Source organism: Phocoena sinus, chromosome 6 (assembly GCF_008692025.1).
Source record: "Phocoena sinus isolate mPhoSin1 chromosome 6, mPhoSin1.pri, whole genome shotgun sequence".
Classification (NCBI taxonomy): Eukaryota; Metazoa; Chordata; class Mammalia; order Artiodactyla; family Phocoenidae; genus Phocoena; species Phocoena sinus.
Window position 1 is genome coordinate 69,195,759 of NC_045768.1, and position 22,109 is coordinate 69,217,867.

Genomic DNA, 22,109 nt, shown 5'->3' on the forward strand with positions numbered 1-22,109 from the left:
CTTTTAAGGGTCTATTCCACAGGAACTATCTAACGGACTATTTGCTGTATTTAACCACATTAATAAAGAGTTTGGCTGTGAAATGGATCAACTAATACACAAGCCTTTTATTCCAGATGCTATGACCCAGGAACATACCTACCACAATCTTGGTGGCAGCTTAATCAAAATGCAAGATCAAGTTAATCTTAAAGGTAGACTGCAAACCCAAAATGTCTGCCATCACACTTAATAAAGGCACCAGGACAGAATCTTGGACGTGGGACTGGAAGGGGCATCAAGGTGTCCATTATCTGAACATCCTTCTGATGGAGGCTTCTTTGGCTTCTCCAGAGATGGGAGACTCACTCCTGTCTGAGACAGGCCATCCCATCTTTGGCCATGTCTGTAAGAAAGGTCCTCCTGTGCTGGACTGAACGCTCTCTCCCTGCATTAAGGAAGCTGATCTCCTTCCTCAACCTTCCCCACTCCAAGCTGGGCTCAGGGGGATTCCCCAGAGCTCCTCTCTCCTGGAAAGATAGACCCCACTTTATCACTGCAAACTTCCCATGCAACCAATTGCAAGAAAGAGGCTCTAGGAAGACCTTTGAAAACATTGTTAGGTTGTTCCCATCCCATGCTACATCCTTGTTCACTTCAGCACCATCCATCACCATCGAGATGCTTATCACCAAGTGGCTCTGAAAATCCCTGGACTGACTCAACCTCCCAGCCCTGCCATCGGTAAATCTCTTATGTCTTAACCTCTTCTATGAACGTTGTCTTTTTGTTCCAACTGAAACATAGCTGTTTCCTGATAGCCCTTTTTCTCCTGTGGCCTTTGAAAGTGACACTACTTGTCTCTCCAAGTGCCCACATTCCATTCCTCCTACCTTACCACTTATAGATCATTTCTCTGTCCTTCTTTGAAGCCCAGGCCAATAAACTCTACCACCTATACCCCAAACGACTTCCAAGTCATCCTTCCCTCTTTCCTGAATATATGAGAACCCAGTTCACTCTTTTTCTCTCCACCATTACTCGTGTTACCATCCACAGTAACTCTTACGTGGTGAGCCCTGCAACACTTGGTTCCTCACCGCCCTCACCTACTCGCTTCCAGCTGCCCTTTCCTCCAGCTCACCTCATCCATCCACTCCTGCAGTTAGACCTTAGACTTTGTCACTAGCAATAACTCCACCACGTCCAAACTCCTGACTGGAAACATCTCACGTTCTGTCTATAACTCTTTTATCTTTCTATTACAAAAATTCTTTGATCTCACTGGTCAATTCATTGATGCCATCACCTTTTTATGCCCCTCCTTTAGAACAAGTTCTTCCCTTGGCTTCTGGGATGCCATTCTCTCCTGGTCCTCTGCCCACCACAGTCTCCTTTGCTGGGCTGTCTCCCTTCTTCCCAGACCCTACACTTTAGAGTCCCCAGGGCTCAGTCCTTGGCCTCCTCTTTCCTATTGATTGGCTAGGTATTCTCATCCAGTTCTGTAGCTTTAAATGATACCTATATTTTTACGACTTTCAAATCTACATCTATAGCCCTGACTTCTCTCCCAAGCTCCAGACTACAATTCCACTTTCTCCACATCTCCATTAGGATGTTCCATAGGCATCTCAAACTTAGCATGAGCTCTCAACCTTCCTCACAGAGCTTGCTCTGGTCTCAGTCCTCCCCAACAACATACAGTTATATGAAAGTGATATTTCTCTGTTGTGGAGAGACTGCAAGTTGCCTATCAATATCTATTCCTTTTTCATTTCCTAATGACATAATATCTGAATTATTGGAGCTAGCAAATCACTCAGCTTAACATACTACATTTCCAAGCTTCCTTGAACTATGTGTAGGCATGTAACTGAGTTTTGGACAGATCTTACTGGGAGGGTCTAAAAGGAAGCCTCCTTATAAAGGAAGACAAAACAGCTGGGGAAAATAATTTTGGCCCTTCCTCCTTCCTGGAATACAGATGCGATGGCTGGAGCTGCAGTGGCAGCCATATTGGACCATGAGGTGCCCTTGAAGTTGAAAGTCATATATTAGGATGGTGAAGAAGAAGGATGGAAGGAGTTGGGGTCTAGGATTACTGTGAAGCTTCCGTATCAGCCATGTACAGCCTGCCTCTGGACCTCTTTTACTTGAGAGAGAAATATACTTCCATCTGATTTAAACCACTGTTAATCTGGATTTTCTGCTATATAGAGCTGAAACTATCCTGCTTGATATATCAGGGTATACAACACAGTCTCATCCATTCAAAGCCAGGATTAAAATATAATGTGAAGGCCACAGATAGCACCAAGGACCTGTTTTAGGACTACATTTTCAGAGGATACCTCTTGGGCAATGGAAACTACTGTTGAATAGTACTCCAAAATTCAATTTCTCTTTGAGAAAGAACTGGAATATTTCACTGCAGTTAAGAACATCAAATGACTGGCTATGTAACCTTAGGGTGCTTCTGTTTCTTTGAAATAATGTGGGTTTTCAAAACTCAGCCACATGACTAATTGAGGAAACCATGATTCACATAAGACATTATTAGTTTCTCAGCTTGGTAAAGAGGTTGCCAATAGGTTGCCATGAAACTAGCCTTAATTTCATTAAGGAAAAGATTATTTTTGCCTTTGATATTACAACAAACTTTTCTATCTTCTTTTTTCCTTATACAAATGAACAAAGATCGATTTTTAAATAAGTGGAGAAATTATTTTTCTAGAAATGGCTTCTGTTAAATGGCAACGAGTTTAGGACAATACATTGCATCTTTGCAAAGTATCCTTAGTCAGGATTTCTGTTTACCTACCTACCTACATGTCTCTGTGAATGTTTATCTCCAAAGAGCAGAAATGATTAGTTGTGTATATTGCCACTGGTGGAAAGGCATCTCTCCTTTGAATGTCTCTGTTCCATCACACGAGTTTGTTTTCTTTTGAACTAACTTTCTACATTTTCATTTAAAGTAACTTTTTTTTTTTTTTTTTTTTTTGCGGTACATGGGCCTCTCACTGTTGTGGCCTCTCCCGTTGCGGAGCACAGGGTCCGGACGTGCAGGCTCAGCGGCCATGGCTCACGGGCCCAGCCGCTCCGCGGCATGTGGGATCCTCCCGGACCGGGACACGAACCCGTGTCCCCTGCATTGGCAGGTGGACTCCCAACCACTGCGCCACCAGGGAAGCCCCCTTAAAGTAACTTTAGTAAGGAAGCCAAGTTCAATTTATTGAGGATGTTCTGGAGTGATAATGGTATGAAATTTGGGTGTCTTCAGATGAGAAATAAACTATGGGTTATTTATTTATTTTTTAACTGAAGTATAGTTGATTTACAATGTTGTGTTAGTTTCAGGTGTACAGCAAAGTGTACACCTCAGTTATACATGTACATGTGAATATGTACGTGTATATATATTCTTTTTCAGATTCTTTTCCATTATAGGTTATTACAAGATATTGAATACAGTTCCCTGTGCTATATAGTAGGTCCTTGTTGTTTATCTATTTTATATATAGTAGTGTTAAACTCTGGGTTATTGACATTAGGTAAAAATCGGAGATTGCTCTTCCAAGAATATTCAGTATCACCCCATGAGGAGATAAAGGGATGGATGCCCATGTAGGGGGATCTGAGGTCACCAAAAGACTACCCCTGGAGTCATTTGTTTGTATCCTTGGAAACATCTTGTTACAGAGGGAAATAGAGTCTTTGGGAGGAGTGAAGCTCACAAATCTATCAAGTCTAGGAACATGACTCATACAGAGGCAGGTGCTCAGCTATCATCAAGTGAACACACTAGAATCAGGTGGCTGGTGGGAGAGTCATCACCTTGGCAGGCAGGAATGAGGCAGTGGAGACGTGGCCCCTTCTGAGAAGCCTGCGCTCATTTCCATTGGGCTCCCCTGGCACCTCGGCTCTGCCCATCACGCTACTCATCTCTCTGCCTACGTCTCCCACTAGAGCGTGAATTCTTCAGGAGAAGCACTGTCTTTCATCTCCACAGGCCCTGCACCCAGTCTAGTGCCTGGTCCATACTGAGTGTTGCTGAAAGAATACGTTAGGGAATGAATGAGTGAGTGGATAAAATTCTGATTGGCTCGGGGTGGGAGAGGGAGTTGGGTGTGGCCCAGGGAGCTGTTCCCATTTATGTTCTGGGCACCTGAAGACAAGGGAGGGAGGGAAAGGGCTCCGAGGGGAGGTGCAAATTTTACAAAAAATGTTATGCTTTTGTCCAGTGTCTGAGAGTAAATAGATTGTTTTATTAAAGTAACACTTTACTGGTAAAGTGTTCCAGTAGGGGGGCCATGTTTCAGTCAATAGCTCACTGTCATTCTTAGTCTGTGGTTCAACCTTTCCCATGGTCTGGTCTCCATCAAGCCTTTCTTCCCACTCCTACACTGTAGCCAATCTGAACTGTCCAGTTCCTCATTCCACCTTGTGGAGCAACCACAGTGGAGCTGAGAGGACAGGGTGTGGCATGCCACAGTCCCGACTTCGGGTCTCTCATCTCAACTTACTATCTACGAGTCCCAGAGCCAATTACTTTTCTTCTCTGTGTCCTCATTTCCTCACCTAATACAACACTTCTTTGGGCTTTGGTTTTCTCATCTTCAGTAAAATCTACCTATGTGATCATCACAAGGGGTGAATGACACAGAATATATAAAAAGCCCACAGCACTGCACCTGGCAGGTGGGAGGCACCCAGTAAGGGTTGGTGTGGCCCCTCTTTTCATCCTTCTCTCAGCCGGGTGGCTCGGAACTTACCACTCCTCCTTTCCCAATTTACCCCGTATTTACTGATCTTTTAGGGTGCAGGTCAAAGATCACCTTCTCCACGAAATCCCTCCCCACCCCGTCCCCTGCTGAAAGCAATCTTTCCTTCTCCCATAGTCTGTCATCTTTTTCTGAGCACCTGTGGTACTTACCACTCTCTTCCTGGTGGCTCAGTGATTGCTGTGCTTTATTTCTCCCCCGTCTATAAGTTCCATGGGGCAAACTGCCCACCTTTTACTCTTGTGTTTCAACAAAGCACCTAGCAGAATCACTTGCATGCAGTAGGTGCTTAAAATAATAAACTGAATCTGTGCTGGACAATTCTCTATATTGAGGAAATCGTCACACCATTTCTCTTAGGACAGGGGGTGGCATATATAATTCATCTTTCCATTTAATCCACTTTAGGGAATAAAAATAAAACAGGCCTCATTGCAAGTAGCTGATGTCACGCAACATCCAGAGCTCTCTCTGGAAACAGTTACAAATAATGACTAGTCACGTGGGCAATTACAATAAAGCCCTGTCAAGGGCTAGTCACATTTCTAAAATTGTGAAAAGAAATGCTCAAATGGAGGGGGATATTTCCTGAAGGCTATACTAGTCCCCTATCGCCCATAACATCTTCACCTTTATTATATCTACTTAAACTGTACAACATGGAAGTGATATATATCACAGTTATTGCTATTATTTTCAATGAGAGGGGGGAGGCCCTTTAGAATCTGAAGAAGTCATGCATGGTGGTTGCCAGGTCTGAGGTTACTGAGCGTCTTTTAAGTTGAATCCCAGAATTAGGTTTAAGCCAGGCCTGGCTTGTCACAGAGGCAGCTGCCAAAGGGTATAATCTGAGGGGGCTGTAGGGAGACCTCCTGTTCCAAAGTATCCTTTCCATGAATGCCTGAGAGGGATTGCTATGTGTTTAGAAAACTTCTGAATCTTTCAGAGGTTCCTATTCTAGGTGAAGGATAATGTCTTAACCAGCATTTCTAAAAGAGTTCCACAAGAGGCTCCGTGGAAGAATGGGTCCTCTGACCAAAAAAGTCTAGGAAATACTGCAAACTCCATCCCTCTATACGATTTACTATTATATGCTGCAATGCACGGGTACGTATTGAAGGCTCTGACAAGTCACGTGGTAAAGAAATCTATTTAACTTAACTCAGAAGCTCTCCTGCTTATTTAACTATGAAATCAAGCTTGCTTTCTTTTTTTCCCCCAATTGTTGCAAAATTCCTAATGACATGATCTGGAAGTAGTATCTCATAGAACATGCTTTTCAAGTGTTCCCTTAGCTATTATTAGCGATCACCGTAACAGGGATGAATTTTCAGCTAAGCATGGGGCACAAAGGGATACGCATGAAGGAATGGGGCAGTCACGAGAAGGATAAGGAACGTTAAAAGTGACCACGAGAGCCCCCAAAGACAATTTCACAATCTTGCGAAGATTTCACAATCTTGTTAAGCTGGTCAGCCTTCTCATTCCAGATATTATTTTGGCTTTGTTTCCCTGCCTAGAAAGCCCAGCTGTTCGATAGCAAGTGGTAGCATCAGCTCGGAAGTAGCATTTTTGCATCTTCGCATAATCTTGGTTTGTCTGGCGTGGGAAGATTAAGGGAACACTCGGATGGCCACATTTGCTCAAATAGATGTGGAAAGAGGAAGGAAGGGAACAGTAAGGGAGAAAAGGGGCAACTGAGGCAACAGAGAGCCAGAAGCTGCTCTGGCCACAGGAAGCTAAGGGCAGAAGGCAGAGGACAGGATGGAGGAAGGAGAGAAAAGTGAGGGGTCGTCACTGCTCAGGTAGAAGGTAACAAACCCACCAGCTGCCCAAGCCATGAGGCCGAGGCTGAGGGCTGTGAGACTCCCGAATCGAATTATAAAATCAGTGAGGCCCAAACCTTTGGCTTCCCAAGCCAATCACCAAGAACAATCAAAGTGGTTTGAAGACACGAACTAAAAATAACAGCCGGGACAGGAGCCTTCCTTTAAGGTACAGGTTGCTCTTTCTAGCCCCGCGGTGGTGGAATACTGATTCTCATAGGTAGCTTTCTGCCTTTGGGGCTCTCACTGCCCAAGGGCCTGCATTTCCCCAGGTTGTTGGGAGGGCCCTGGGCTACAACAGAGCCCAGTCTGAGATCCTTACTGTGGCCTGCTGCTTTAGAAAACATCACAGTGGTTAACTGAAAGCACAGAGACAGCCGCAGAGAAGGGCCCGGGTACAGCGCAGAAGCCAGAGTGGGGAGGGGCTGGAAAGGGCTTGCTCTTACCGAGGGCTGTCGGATGTCCTGCTTCCTGCAAAGCAACTAGGAGGTCTCTGGCAAGCTAAGGCAACTCAGAAATACTAGAAGCTGAAAATAAGATATACAACACTTCGGGGAGTTTCTCTCATGTTGAAGGATAAAATTAACTGATTCCCCTTCTAGGGTACCTTTTGATTTCTTGTCAATATCAGTGTAAAACTCACGGGAAAACTCCAAATGTTTTCATAACTTACAAATATTATTTATTAGTCAAAAGGCGGAGGTATGTGTGAGAGATAGGGCAAGAGAACAACTCCCTTTACAAGAACGCAAAAATTCTCAAATTGCTGTTCCGTGGTGCACTTATTCAGAAAAGTCATTCTGACTGGGGCAAGGCCGTGCTCTGGGACAGAGCCTGGAATTCATCAGTAGATACACTGAAAAAGAAGTTTCTGCCAGACTTCACTTATTCAGGGGAAATGGTTAAAACGATACGTCCAATCTCACGGAGTGTGAATCCCAATATATACAATCCCACTGGCTGGAATGGTGGCCCTGGCCTCTCTTGGGTGAGTTAACAGGGACTGTGACAGCTAAGGACATGAGCCTACACGGCCCTCTGCATCAGAAACAGGTCTCCGACTGGTTTGGGGCCTAGTGGTTCCTTTAGATCGCTCATTCCTTTGCATAAATCAGAATATTACCAGAACCTCCCCTCCTCTGAAACTGGGGCATATTAAAAGAAGAGTATTGGTTGGATGTGTTTCTATATGTTGTGAGCACATGGAGGAAATAATGATGACCCAGTGGGTGTGGGCCTGTGCTTATGTTGCTGACACCATTTCTCTGACTGTGTTACACAACTGAGATGGTTTGGATCGTTTGAATGGAATAACATGATTGCTCATGGTATTGCACGTCTCCAATTCCAAACCAACACGATGGCAAAAACTAGACGAAAATGTGGAAAGAATAATAAAAACACACAATGTCACTGAAGTCATGCAAAGAGGGGGATAAAAAGTTTAAAAAAAAATGGGCAAGCCACAGACACCATAAATGAAAAAAAAAGCCAGTGCATACAATTCGGAAATCATTCTTACCTTCTTCAGTCATTGTGTCATAATATTTTAGTTTTCCATATGATCCAAGTTCTACAACATCACAGTAAAAGACACAAAGATAAGGAACGAGCTGTAATGCAAGAACTTTGTTTTTACACATTCTCAATTAATCAGATTCAGAGTTACACTGTCAAATTCTGCAACTGTAACTATATAGAGATGTGCAAACATGGGCCATGTGGCGGATGGCTTTCACGACCCACTTTCAGAAATCACTTAAAATATATTATTCCACCGGGGGTAGGACTTGCCCTGCATTCCAGAATAGGACACAGTTATTTTAACATCTGATGAAACAAATACTTGGCAAGGATATCTTCACACCAGGTCCAGCCTAGGCCTATAATTTTTAGACGTGACATTCCAAGAGAAAGGGCTGGACAAGGACAATGCCCAGACCCACTGAGGCTTGTAGATACCAGGATTCCTTGCCATGGAACAGCAGTCCCAGGAGTTCATTTCACAGCTTTTCTCCAATAGAACTACTTCTTAGAGATTAGTAAGGAAGGCTACCTGGGAAAATCCCCAATAAAAAACCAGGTTCTAAACTTCCCTTTCATTTCTAATCTTGTACTTTAGACAGAAAGCACTGAGTACCATGGGTGCAGCATGCTTTGGTGTGTGTTGTGGGGGGGAAGGGCCGGGGGATGGGAAAGGCGTTGAAAGCTTTGGGAGGAAGGGGGAGGCGTATTCCCAGGGAAGGGCACATGGCCCAGACAGGTGACAGAGCAGCCACAACTCCCAGCTCAGGGCATTGTCTGCTGCTGTGTAGACTGCAGGGGCCAGGAGGCAATCTCCTGGGTGCAGCTCACCAAAGGACTCGGCTGTAATGGAAACCACGGGCGGAAAGCAAGCTCTTCTGAGTCACCTGGTGGAAGTGGCAGCTTGGGTGGAGGGACGGAGGGGGTGGGGACGCACCATTTCTGTTTTCTTACTTCAGTTCTAAAATAGAAACTTTCATTCTTGTTCATCTGAAAATTCCAGGTTTTTTGAAGCATCATTGTGAGCAGGTTAGAAATATTTTCCCTGGTCATAACAACACTCTCCCAATAAAAATTCAAGAAATTAATGACACTCAAGAGATATTCCTGTGATTCTGCAGAATGCTTCCATGGCTCATTAACTTGGTTGACTGCTAAAAATTCACATGTGAATGAACTAATAACTGATGGGTTTTGTGTACAAAAGGGTTTAGCTTAAAACACAATAATAAATATTCTTCTGCTTATATTATACACATTCTATATATATCCTTTCCCCATGTGCCTAAAATTTTACCTAAAGCTATTTTAACACACCAACACAAAATTATGCTTTGGGGAGAAAGATCACCTCATCTTTATGTTTCTGCAAAAACCTGCCTTTTCTGGATTTTGTTAGATACACGACAAAGGATGCAAGTGCTTCAATAAGAAATTGAATTTTGTGTAAAAACAAGGAAGTTTTAAAAAAAAATGACTTCTGGGGATTGCCTTCTGTAGAAAATTTTTTTTTCTGGTATTTTAAGAAGAGTAGTCTATTACATATATGACATTGCACAAGTATGGGATTTTAAAATGATCCAAATACCTTCATAAATATTAAAACACATGTTCATGGTGGCTTTACACATAATCTATGCTTTTGTATTTGTGTGTGTGTGTTTGTATAACCTTGCAGTAAATTGATGAATTATATCAGCCAACTAATTTTTTTGTAACCTCTACTCTTTCCCTGAGGTAAAGCAGTAGAATAAGCAGCTGGCATTCTCTTTACCTGCCGAGGAAACAGAACGTGGGCAGCTCTGTGTTTGCAAAGTTGTGTGTAAACCATATTCTACACAATGAAGATACATTATTGCATTTTTGTCTTTTGAGATGCAACCTCTCTGTAGGCACACACTGGTCTTCATGTCTCAATCCGAAACTTTCAAACATCTGCTTGTGGCAGATGTGATATTTTTTACCTCCTCTCTCGTGGAGCCAGGTATAAATAAATACAATCATATTCTTTAATTAATTTATTTTTACATAGTCGAAATTGGATCTGTGGGTGACTGACAAAGGTCACACATCCTTGCTGCTGTGGCAATACCTAGATTGCTTCTCAGCTGCTTCCTTGAATGAGGACTGGGGCAGGGGGACAAGAACGGGACAAAACATATAAAAAAGGAGGCTAAAGGTGGTGGAAGAGAAAGAATAAGAGCAGTGAAGGGCTGAATAACAACAGGTGATGTAGCAACTTAAAGCACAGTGAGCTAGGAGGGCAAGGGAACAATATTTGCCCAAGTGAAGGGAACCATGTTTGTTGCTTACTAAAGAAAGGGCACGCAAGAATGTGAAGGAAACCAGCCTACTGGAATGAAGTTTTTAACACTGACAGCAATGGCATGGTGAGACGGTGAACTCAGCACCTCAACGCTTTCAAATGGTCAGGGCGGCATCCTGGGGCTGGTGGGACAGCATCTCCGAGAGCTGGTGCCTCCCTTCCTTGAACCAGGGGCTCAGGGGGTGTAGGAAGAGGAGTGTGACATGCGACTAGGGCAAACATGACTTGCATCCATAAGCCAGAGCGCATCACGCACCTGGCTGGTGTCCCACATACCATGGACACCTCATGGAAAGTGGCCTGAGAGGCATGAACGAAAACTCACCCGGAAGGGGCAATGGCCTCCAGTCAGCACACTCCCCATGGACAGTAGCCAGGGCACCTTTAGCACCGTTGGATTAAGATTCGAACTGCGCCCAATCCAAGCTGAGATTCTTTGGGATGAGAGGGAGAAGTGGGGGGATTCAAGAGGCTGCTGTTTAGTACCATTGAGCGACTTCCATTACGTCAGCTGAGCAAGAGGCAGCCAGGACTGGAAGAGGGATGAATCAGCAGTGAATATCATGCTGGGTACCACCTGGTGCCTCTTCTACGTAACATTTCTCTAAGAAGACATACAGCCTAAGACAAATTCCAGAACCCAGTGGTTGGTGTTTGAGATGAGCCCATGAGCCGATTGGGAATGCTGTCTTAAATGGTGCCCACACTCGCTCATGCTAGTTGGACAGCTGGGTCCACAGGCACCCAAGCTCCCAGACCTCTAGGAGGGCTTGAACCTTTTGTCATTCCTCTGTCCACTTCCTCTCAGGTCTTTTTAGCAACGTCATCACCTGGCTTTAAGGTACCTCTGAATTCTTGTCCATATTTCTTGGTTGACAAGTCAAGGGAAGGATCTTGTCTTTAGTCTCAAAGAATCTGAATAAGAACTAGTGTTTTGGGCTCCCAATTTTTTCCTTTCTTAAAAAGGGCATGGACACAGATTTCTCCTTCCAATGTTGACCTTCTCAGCTCTACTTTTGAAGCCTCTGGCATTCTTAACCCTTTTCTCAGCAAATCTCCCCAGACAGGAGCAGCAGAAAAGTGACTTCTCACTTTTCAGGCCTCAAAATTCTGACGTATACAACAGAAAGTCAACAGAAGCATCTATGCTGAATTCATTTTGTTAGAATGAAGAATAGAGGTAGAGAAATCAGTGAGAGCAAGTATTTATTAAGTGTTGGTTAATGGAAAAAAATGATTAACTTGTTTGTTTTCTTAAATCAAAGAGCTGCTTTATTTTTGATACCGGTTTGAACTGAGTTTGAAGATCTAAAAATTAAGGTTTCTAAACAACAGACAGTAGTTTCTTGGTAAAGCTGTCTAATACCTATCAAGGAGGTGTGTACAGATACCAGATTACATCACATCCATGAAAGGATTATTTTCAGTAGCAAATAGAAGTTAAGAACATAGGCTTTGAAGCCAGGGTATAGGTTTGAACCCAAGATCTGCCACTTATTAGCTGTGTGACTTTGAGCAAATTTACCTCTCTGAGCCTTAGTGTCTGTCCTCAGCTGTAAAGTGGCGTGACTATATCTACGCCACAAAGTTGTGGTGAAGAGTAGATGAGATAATAATACCCACTAAGCAATCGGTAATGGGCAGCTTCATTATTGCAAGCATCACCAAGAAGAGTGAAAGAGAACCTATGGGACATGGAGCAGAACACTTAGAGAACTTGGTATTTTACACGGGTTTAGTCTGTTAAAACTAATTCAACAGTACTTATAGAAGTTTAAAATAGCTATTTGTTGCCAAACAATAAAAGATATTTTGCTTTGCTGGGGCTAGAATTAGAAAGAAATTTCTTCGTCAGTCCTGCCCTTCTACTCTCAGATCTATGGGGAATGTCAAAACATGGAGCGTAACCATTGGAACAGGATGTAAAAAGCAGAGCCTTCATTCATCTGACCACCATGTTCCAGCTTTGGACCTATGCACCTTTCCTTCTAATATCTGCACACAAGACTGTCTCTCCACATGTTGGAGGCTGAGACCCTCTTTGGATTCCTCTTTGGATCTCTCCCAACTAGAACAGAGCTTTTCTCATATCACATGCTCTCCTCGCATTTCCTAAACGAAGCATATAAATGCACAGTTCCCAAATAACAGTGAGGTTTAGGATGCTTTGGTTTGTTGAACTTCCCTGGACTTGCTGAAGTGAGGAAGGCAGGCACTGATGTCTAAGGCTTCTGGACTGCTGATACCATAATATCACTATCAAAGTTCAGGGGGTGGGGTGGGGGAGGGATGGCTTGGGAGGTTGGGATTAGCAGATGCAAACTCTTATATACAGAATGGATAAACAACAAGGTCCTACTATACAGCACAGGGAACTATATTCAATATCCTGTGATAAACCATAATGGAAAAGAATATAAAAAAGAATTTATATATATGTATAACTGAATCACTTTGTTGTAGAGTAGAAATTAACACAACATTGTAAATCAACTATACCTCAATAAACGAAACTAAAAAAAAAAAGAGTACTTCTGAGTGAGACAGATAAGAAAGCTAATTCAAAGCTTGGTTCTACTACTTATGAACTGGGTGATCCTCTCTGCACCTTAGTCTCTTCTTCAGTAAAATGGGGACAAGAGCAATCAACACCTATTCTCAGGAGGGTTTTTGGAGGATCAGATAAGAACATGTCTCTATAGCACTTTGTGCTGGGTGGCAGAGGCATCCTTAATAATTGGTACCTCTCTTCATTGTCTGCCGAAGTTCCAACAGGAGTATCTATTTCAGCCCAGCATGAGGTTGTTAGATCCTATCAAACTCTAATTATCTCTGCGGGTGGGCACCAATGTCAATGTCAATGCTCAATGTCTGCAAGTCAACAACCCCCACTAGACATCTTAAACACAAGGAAGACTGTCAAAAGGAAAACTTTCAGTTTAATGAAAGGCTGCCCTGGCTAACTTCCAGAACCATGTTTGGCAGTATTAACATTTTAGCCTGAGATGGTTTCCTTTCTTTTTTTTTTAATTTGTGAATTTATTTTCATTATTGAAGTTTTGTGAATGAATAGTACGAGAGTTGTGTATTTGTCATTTTCTGTTCACTCCCTACAAACGTAACATTTATATTTGTAGATCTATACAATTTTTAAGTTTCTTGCAGGGTATGTGGGTTGATCTTGCTTCTCTTCTATTCCTGTGTGAAAATTTTTCATCAAAAAAAAAAAAACATGTATAGGCTTCCCTGGTGGCAGAGTGGTTAAGAATCCGCCTGCCAATGCAGGCAACACGGGATCGAGCCCTGGTCCGGGAAGATCCCACATGCCGCAGAGCAACTAAGCCCATGCGCCACAACTACTGAGCCTGCGCTCTAGAGCCTGTGAGCCACAACTACTGAGCCCGTGCGCCACAACAACTGAAGCCGATGCGCCTAGAGCCTGTGCTCCGCAACAAGAGAAGCCACTGCAACGAGAAGCCCACGCACCACCACGAGGAGCAGCCCCCGCTCGCTGCAACTAGAGAAAGCCCATGCGCAGCAATGAAGACCTAGCGCAGACAAAAAAGTATTCCGAGTTAAAAGATATTTCTAATATAACCCAATTTAAAGCTTTTTGTTTGATTTTACCTAAAAAAGGGCTGCATGGACCACTGAAATTAATTGCTTTCCATTAAAAGGCTTTCTTTGGTCATTATTCTTTTATATCAAGTGTTCATGTCAAGGCAAGTAATTTTGTTTTAACTAAAAAAATAAAACTTTAAGAGATTGAGGTTAAGTGAGGAAACAACCATATTCTCACTTCAGACTCAAGTCAGAAGAAAAGGAATATTTTAACCTTCAGATTCAAATTCTCAATCAAAAAAAGCTTTTAAAGTACTGACTCATTGCAGAAGCTCTGCTTAACAGTCTGTGGGGGAATGATATTTGTGTGTTAAACTTCCCTAAGAGGCTCCTGAATACACGGTTACCTGGGGACAGCTGTACCCAACATGTGGTAAAACATCTATGTCATATACAAGGTATAAACAGAGGTGGTTTTGCCCTATGGAGTTCTTTTCATATTCAGCTCTTCCAAACTATGCTAACGAGTGCTTCTTTTTCTTCTATGAGTTTAAAACCTCTCACTTAGGCTTTTGGAAGCAAGGCAAGAACTTTCCAAATGAAAACAAAGGGCTGAACTTGTGGGTAACCCTCCATCAGCTATTGAGTGTCAAGTAGGATTTATGTACATACACACACACCACCTCTTAGACAATTATCACCTGATTTTCATGTCCTCTGAATCCAGCCCCTTCATGAAATACTCACTCTTCCTTTTCAAGCTTCCTGCAAACCCAGACACACTGGTTTGTTACTGCTGTTGTTCTTATCTCCCTCACTTTCTACATGTATCTCCTTGTTGATGTCCATCTGCTGATATCAGCCCCAGTCACTAGGAAATACTGACACTACATTGGTGGCCAAATCAGGGGTCAGAAAGATCCCCAGCAGCTGGCCCAGTGTCTGGAGCACAGCAGCATTCTGATAAAGCACCAATGAACCACAGGGGCCAGGTGTGTAGGTGAGAAAGTGGACTGGGGACGACAATAGGGAGTGGTGAGGATTATGGAAAACTGGCCAGTGCATGTCTAAAGAGGGGCAGCAGCCAGTCAGCTCCCACTCCATGGGGGAAGGCAGTTACAGTGCTGATAGATCTGATTATTCAAGGGAAGCCAGAGATCCGGAGTTTTATGTGAAAATTCCTGATTTAAATGTTGGCAACTAATTCCAAATTAAAAAAAACCAAAAACACTCTGGGTCATATTTGGCCCAGCAATTTGTAATCTTTGGTTTAAAATCAGGATGCTTAGTCCAATTTTCTTATGAATATTAGTTGAATGAATGAATGAAGAAATGAGACCAGTTAGGCTATTGGAACTGGGAGGGTTCCTTGTTAGGTCACCCTTCTCCAGAAGGTCAAGGACTCTGGTTCTCTTCCTTGTCTCCCTCAAGGCTTACCTATCACCTCAGGCTCCTCTGGGACACCAAGGCTGAGTCCATATCAGGCCAATGGAGCTGCTATGATGCCATGACTAATACCCTCTTTTTTTGCATGTCCTTGCCCATCCAGCTCTGCCATCACATGAGCCAACAGAGTAAATTTTTTAAAACAATCTTATTTTGGAGAGGAATGAACACTGCCCATTAGGTATAACTGTTCCCAATTATTTTGCAGGGAAATATCTGGAATGTGAAAAACACAATGAAAGGTTCGGAAAGGTAGGTGAGGATCACAGAGGGAGGTGCCATATAATTATATGGGAATTATCATCCTCGAACAGTGAACAGTAATGTGTGGTCATTACTGTGGATCGTCCAGATGGTTCATGATGAAACGCCCAAGCGGGTATCCAGATACTCCAACTTCTTATAAATTTGTCACCTAATTTGCAGCCTTGCTCCTCTGCGGTGTTGCTTGGCAATGTCAATGGTTACTGAATTCTGTCCTGTGAGGAGCTGACTCAGGCCATATTTCACTGTAATTTACATTCGCTGGATGATCAAGCAAGAAAAATGGGACTATAGGAAGAGCTGCTCTGCTGCTTTCCTTCTGAGGCAGGCTGCGGAGGGGAGAGAGCAGGAGCGAGCAAGCAGGTTCCTGGACAGGAGTTTTAAAGAAAAACAGTGAGCCACCAGGCAAGAGAATCAACCCCAGTGTGGTTAAAAAAAAGAGTTCCTGGGCTTTTATGAGTGTCCTTTTTTTTTTTTTTGCGGTACGCGGGCCTCTCACTGTTGCGGAGCACAGGCTCCGGACGCGCAGGCTCAGCGGCCACGGCTCACGGGCCCAGCCGCTCCGCGGCATGTGGGATCTTCCCGGACCGGGGCACGAACCCGCATCCCCTGCATCGGCAGGCGGACTCTCAACCACTGCGCCACCAGGGAAGCCCCTAAAAAATCTCAATAACAATCTTAAGGTAACTTTAAACACTGAGACTTTGGCAGAATGTTTTCCCCTTTTCCCAAAGGGACGGAGAAAAGCACGTGACAATATAGCATGATGGCCCCATCATTTGTACTGTGGAGCCCCACGGGCTTTGACTTGACAACTAAAACATGTTCTTCATAAGTTTTTTGGGTAGGTAGTGGGTTAAGAAGCTAACACATTCACTAATGACATCTAACGTCTTGGGTACTTTTTTGCATCTCTGTAAATGGAAAGATTATGTTTACCAAATCAGGCAAAAGGTACTTTCTGATTAAGTCTTATCAAATTTGGGGTGGAGGATACAAACACATTTATTGCTCAGTCTTAAAAGTGGCCAAGTATTCCATTCTCTTCCCCTATCCGTGTTTTAAAGGATTTTTCGAGGTGGCACATACAGATAAGCCCACTGTTTTCTTTCACAGAGATGCGAGCTTGGTTAGATCACATGTGACTAAGATCCACAGGGCGGAGCTTTAGGTGATGCTGATACTTCTATAAGCCATACCCACAACCCAACCAGTCATGAAGCCCTATCAATTCTACCCCTAAATATCCTCAATTCTGTCTTTTCTGTTCCATTCCCACTGTCCCTGCCTTGGTAGGAGGCCTTGCTGAGGTTACTGCAATAGTCCTTTTGGAACTCTCATTTCCTAACCTTTCTTACCACCTACCGTGTAGTCCTGGCACCTTTCAGCTATCTTTCACATTGTTAACCAGGGTAAGGCTTTCAAAACACCAACTGAACATACACCTCTAAATCCCACGCATACCGTCTTTTTGTGTTGGAATTTTATTAGGTATCCCAACTTACTGAATCACTTGGAACCCAGGTTTGAGGTTCCCTCCTGCAGGCAGCATTCCTGAATGCCCCCCATCCCTAGCGTAAGTCATTTTCTCCCGCGTGTCTGTTCCAAGTATACCCTTCTGTGCGTGCTCATCAAAGGCACCTTAGCCTACTTGCTTTCTGTCCTTTAGGGCAAGGAATCCATATACTCATTTTGTTAATTTGAACACCCAGCATAGTTCCTGGCACTCTGTAGGTCTTCAAATGCTGCTGAATTAAATTAAATCTCTATTTAATAGTGCTCTGTTAATCTTCCTCAGCCTAGTTGCCTTTGGTATGGACGTCTATGATTCCTTCCATTTTCGTGTTTTAACTCCACAGTTTCAACTACTCTGTCTTCACTATCTCTGCAGGGAGGAAGTCTGTGAAGGGAAGATGCATGAGGCCTCAACTGCTGGAATCCTCTTCATTGCTCTGTAAAGTAGGAGGATTCACATCATGCGAAAGAGCCATCAGGAGAGTCCTCCGCACACAGAAGACAAAATGGTGGCAGTGGCTTGGAAATGGAGATAAAAAAACAAAACAAAGAAACCCCACTGGTGTGCGGCATGGATGCCGCATGCTGGCTAGAGAACAATTTGGATGTTCTCCTGGATCCCATCCTGCAGCCTGGCTGGATTCAGAAGAGTCTGCCAGGCAGAGAGAATCAGTGCTAAATTATATCCAGCCATTGGGTCAGCACAGCTGAGTTTCTATCCTCTGATGCACTGAGCATCAAAAAATATCAGAAAAGTATCTTAGAAGAGGAGAGGAAAAACAATAAAATAGACAAACAAACTTCAGCCATCCAAGGGGGAAAAAAGGGCAAGAGAGAAGAGAGAAGAATGAGAAGGCAAGAGAATTTAAGAACAGAATGAAATTGAGGGAAAAACGACTGGAAGACAAAGGAAATTAATGCCACTGATGTGGAAGTAATTCAAAGTCAAAACTACCCTTATAATTTTGTATTCTGCACTTCAGTGTTGTTCAGGATGTCACTGCATTGAATACCTGGCTCCCTCCCACGATAGAAACAATCACCCCAAATTATGGAAAACTTAAAGGATCAAATTTAAAGTAGAAAGAACGTTCATGCAATCCTCTAAGTTTCATTGAAGTGTAAATCCATTTACCATTACTCCTACTTAAATACCATACTATAAAAAATGGGACCATACAAGTGAGTTTAAAATCCAGGATGCAAAGATTGGGTAAAAGATTAAGATATGTTTCCTAAATAGTCCACTATGCGCCTTATATTAAACAGCAAATGCCTGCCAGTGAACCAGAGCTCTGATGACATAGGAGGAAGCAGGGCACTGTAGGATCTTATAACCCCTAATTGCACAAACAGTGCCCTAAGGATGTTTCAGCAGGGTTAAAATATTAGTACAGTAATTGCTTTTGCAGATTTTTATCAATATGTTGGAAAGAGGAATTTTTTTTTTAAGTCTGTCAAATATCCTAAAGCTATGGACCCCAGAGGAAACTGGGACTTTCTGGAAGGAAATGAGTTAAGTACCATGTCACATTGATGTACTTCTCATTGTGCAAAGGACAGGAGAATTTGGAAGTACAGGAAGTATAATTATTCAATTTCAGGATGAAATTTTTGCTCAACTAAAAGCCAGATTGCCAAAAAGACCAGTTCCCATCTTATCTTATAGACAGGTGTGGCAGGATCTAACAAACTGGTACATGGTGAAGAGGCTGCTTTTTAAGGGAAAATAGAGATAAGATACATAATTCAATGACTTACTATTGAACCACTGAAAACTGCCTAAAAATATGACAGCTGCAAGAAAAAAAAAAAAGAACTGAAAGCAATTTGGCAAACACCTACCTAGAACTAATGATGTATCAAGCACTGTTCTATGTGCTCTGTGAACAGCACTTCATTGAATACACTCAATAGCCTTAAGAGATAGATGCCCTTGTCTTCCCTATTTTACAGAAGAGGAAGCTGAGTTATAGAGAAGTTAAATAACTCACCCAAGGTCACACAACTAGTAAGCGGCAGAGCTGGGGTTCAAACCCAGGTGGCTGGCTCCACAGTGTGTCTGCTGAGCAGCTACACTATACTCCTCCTCCCACGAGCCTAGTGGGAAGATGCCCCCGTGAACACACCTAGCGTAGGACAGAGTCTGTCTCAACGGACCTATTGCAAGATGCTACCTCTAAGCTCCAAGGGTCAGCTCCTCACCTTCTAACCCTGACTTGCACAAAGAAGATGGGGAACAGTCTTGAGGTCAAGAAAAGAATTCGTAACTTTTTCTAGATAGGAAACTCTGCGTGACCTGCTGTGCCATGAATGGGAATAGGATGCATGGAAAGGGAGATAACAACTGGGTAAAGTTCTTTTCAGAAATGGAAGAGGAGACTTTTCATTACAAAGAGTTTTCTGGAATGAGATGGACTCACCATGATTTTTAATTCCTGCCAATGATGGTGGTTCTGGCCTAAAGGCCTTAGAGTTGAAGCAAAGCTACGTTCGCTACTGGTTCTTTGGGATTAAGTGCCGCCAGCCTGGGAAGTCAAAGAGAGAAATCACCACCGCAGAAGTAGCCACAGAGGTTACTGCAACTGCACTGCTGAAGCTCAGCTTCAACAACAGCATTTAAGCTGGTTTTCAGGAAGTTAACTAGTCTGGGGCAAGCACCAGCTTCTGTTCCCCCAGAGACTTACCTACAGTGGGGGCTTGTAAAGAGAAATGTTCCCGAATGGGGTGACTACTTGCTCAGCTTGCAATAGGAATGCATTTTTGAATGAACGAATGAATACATGAACCCACACACAAATAAGAAACCGATCTGATGTAGATCCATGAGCTTTATATAAATCACAATGCTGCTGCACTCTTTGAGTGCGTGTGTGTGTGTGTGCGTGCCCTTGCACACATGTGTATCATATAGTCTCATCTGAGCCCCAAGGCAACCGGTAAAGGACAGTTTGATGTGGGTCAGGGGATTCTTTTTAGTGGCTGAGGCAAAGAGGCCAGATTGGGTGGCTCTGATATCGTGAGATCAGAAGAGAAATGGACCCTCATAGCAGCTCAAGGATGTGTTGTTATGGTATGACCAACATCCAGCACAGTGCAAATCCCAGACCAAGAGACAAACTAGGAAGAGTTCTGGCTACTGTCAGAGCAAAGTGTCTCATAACCGAATGCAAGGCGTCCAACCTGCATTCCACTAAGTGAGGCCTGGCTATTGATTAAACAAAGCAGAGGTGTCTTTAGTGTTTCATTTGAGAGAAAACACTTTTGAATGCACTTATCTCACAGATGATGTTTCTATGCCAACATGCTTTTGGAATGGGCCATCACTGACAAAACTGAAGTGCTTTTTTCACCTTCACTGATTGCCTCCATCCTTCGGTCCTCCACAGTCAAAGCTGTGACAGCTGCTGTCTCTGGGATTTCTGAGTCCTCTCCTCTGAAGGAGTTCTAACTGCATCTCTTGAGCATGTGATAAGTTCAAGAGAACAAAGATGAAGCTGTAACTTTATGGATGCCTTATCATCTTTTTCTTTCTGCGTGCAATGTTTACGTTTAAATGGCATCAAGTCAATTTTTTGGCCATATACCTTTGTGGACTTGACTTCAAAGCAAACTTGAGACAGACAGAGAGAGACAAAGAGAGAGAAAGAGCGAGAGAGAGAAACTATTCCCAACCTCAAAAGCATTTATTTCAGTAAGACCATTCACATTCCCTTCATGCCCCAAATGAAATGTATTTGTAATGTGTACAACACAAAGAGAGATTCAATTTCGACCATCTTTGATGTTCAAATCTGAGAGTAATGCTTTACTACTCCCCAAAGAGAGGAGCTATTTAACTTGTTCCTGAATTGGCTCTATGAGAGGCATTAATAGCTTGCCTTCCTCTCTCCAGGCATTTAAACTGCTGTCATCTTATTAAAAACAAGGCCAGTTGATTGCATTTTATTCTTCTCCAGTGAAGATTTTCACTCCTGTTGCCTGTTCACGCACCAGCTGAGGCAGCACACAAACATCTTTCTTGCTAATTTAAACTGATCTACGATTTGGGACAGAAAGAAAGGTTACAATACCGCCTTTCAGGGATAACTTCTCCCCATTTTGAATCAAATAGGCATGAAAATGAGTTTCTTTTGGTTTCAAATGACAATTTTTGAACGCTCGTATTGAAGCTGCTTTTAAAAATAGAAGCTGGGGAAATAGGTTCTGCTGTTTGGTGCGGAAAAAAAAGAAAACCCAGCAAGCCAGTGGAAGTTTCATCTTAGTGTCAGCCCCAAATTAACACTCAATGTCTACGTTAAAGAACTGAAGCAATCTTACAAAATAGGGAGCTGCATGGCTGTGTGTATGGGAGACGGACACTTGTGGCTACAGACGAAAGTCCTGTGTGAGTGCAAAGCGTTCAGGCTCCGAAGGCAAACTTAGGAGCTGGGTGACCAAGAACAAGTAGCGTCACCTCGCTGAACCTTACTTTCCTCAGAGGTAAAACACACAATAATTCCCAGAGTCGCTGCTGGGAGAATTCCAGGAGGTGACTGGTAGGTGTGTTGCACAGAGCAAGCACTTAGAAAGTTCCACTTTCTTGTTTTTTCTCTTCAGCATCTCTTAGGCCTTTAGCTTCCTACACTTAAATCACACACGCACAGGTATGGTAGAAACAGACACAGACACACGCAGACACATATGTATGTGTGTGTATGTAAACGTACATGTACAGACACACAGACACACATACACACACACACAGACACAAAAACATACACACACAGACACACCCCAAGGGCCCCTGGACAGGAGAAACCGCTGGAGCCTTAGTTCAGCGGGCAAACAGCCATGTGCCCGCTCATCTTTCAAAGGAGCCCCAGCTCGGCTGGGCCAACTATA

General features: G+C 43.3%; 1 protein-coding gene across 3 annotated transcripts in view; it reads right to left on the minus strand.

Annotated features, from left to right (window-relative positions):
- The window catches only part of SLC24A2 (solute carrier family 24 member 2), a 241,757-nt gene that overhangs the window by 61,950 nt on the left and 157,698 nt on the right, over nt 1–22,109 (minus strand). For 2 of the 3 annotated variants that reach the window (XM_032635591.1, XM_032635590.1), the window contains exon 4: nt 8,112–8,162. The exons of the other annotated variant lie outside the window; for it this stretch is intronic. In XM_032635591.1, the coding sequence (XP_032491482.1) occupies nt 8,112–8,162 (51 nt within the window). The remainder of the gene's footprint in view (nt 1–8,111; nt 8,163–22,109) is intronic. 3 annotated transcript variants of the gene reach the window in all.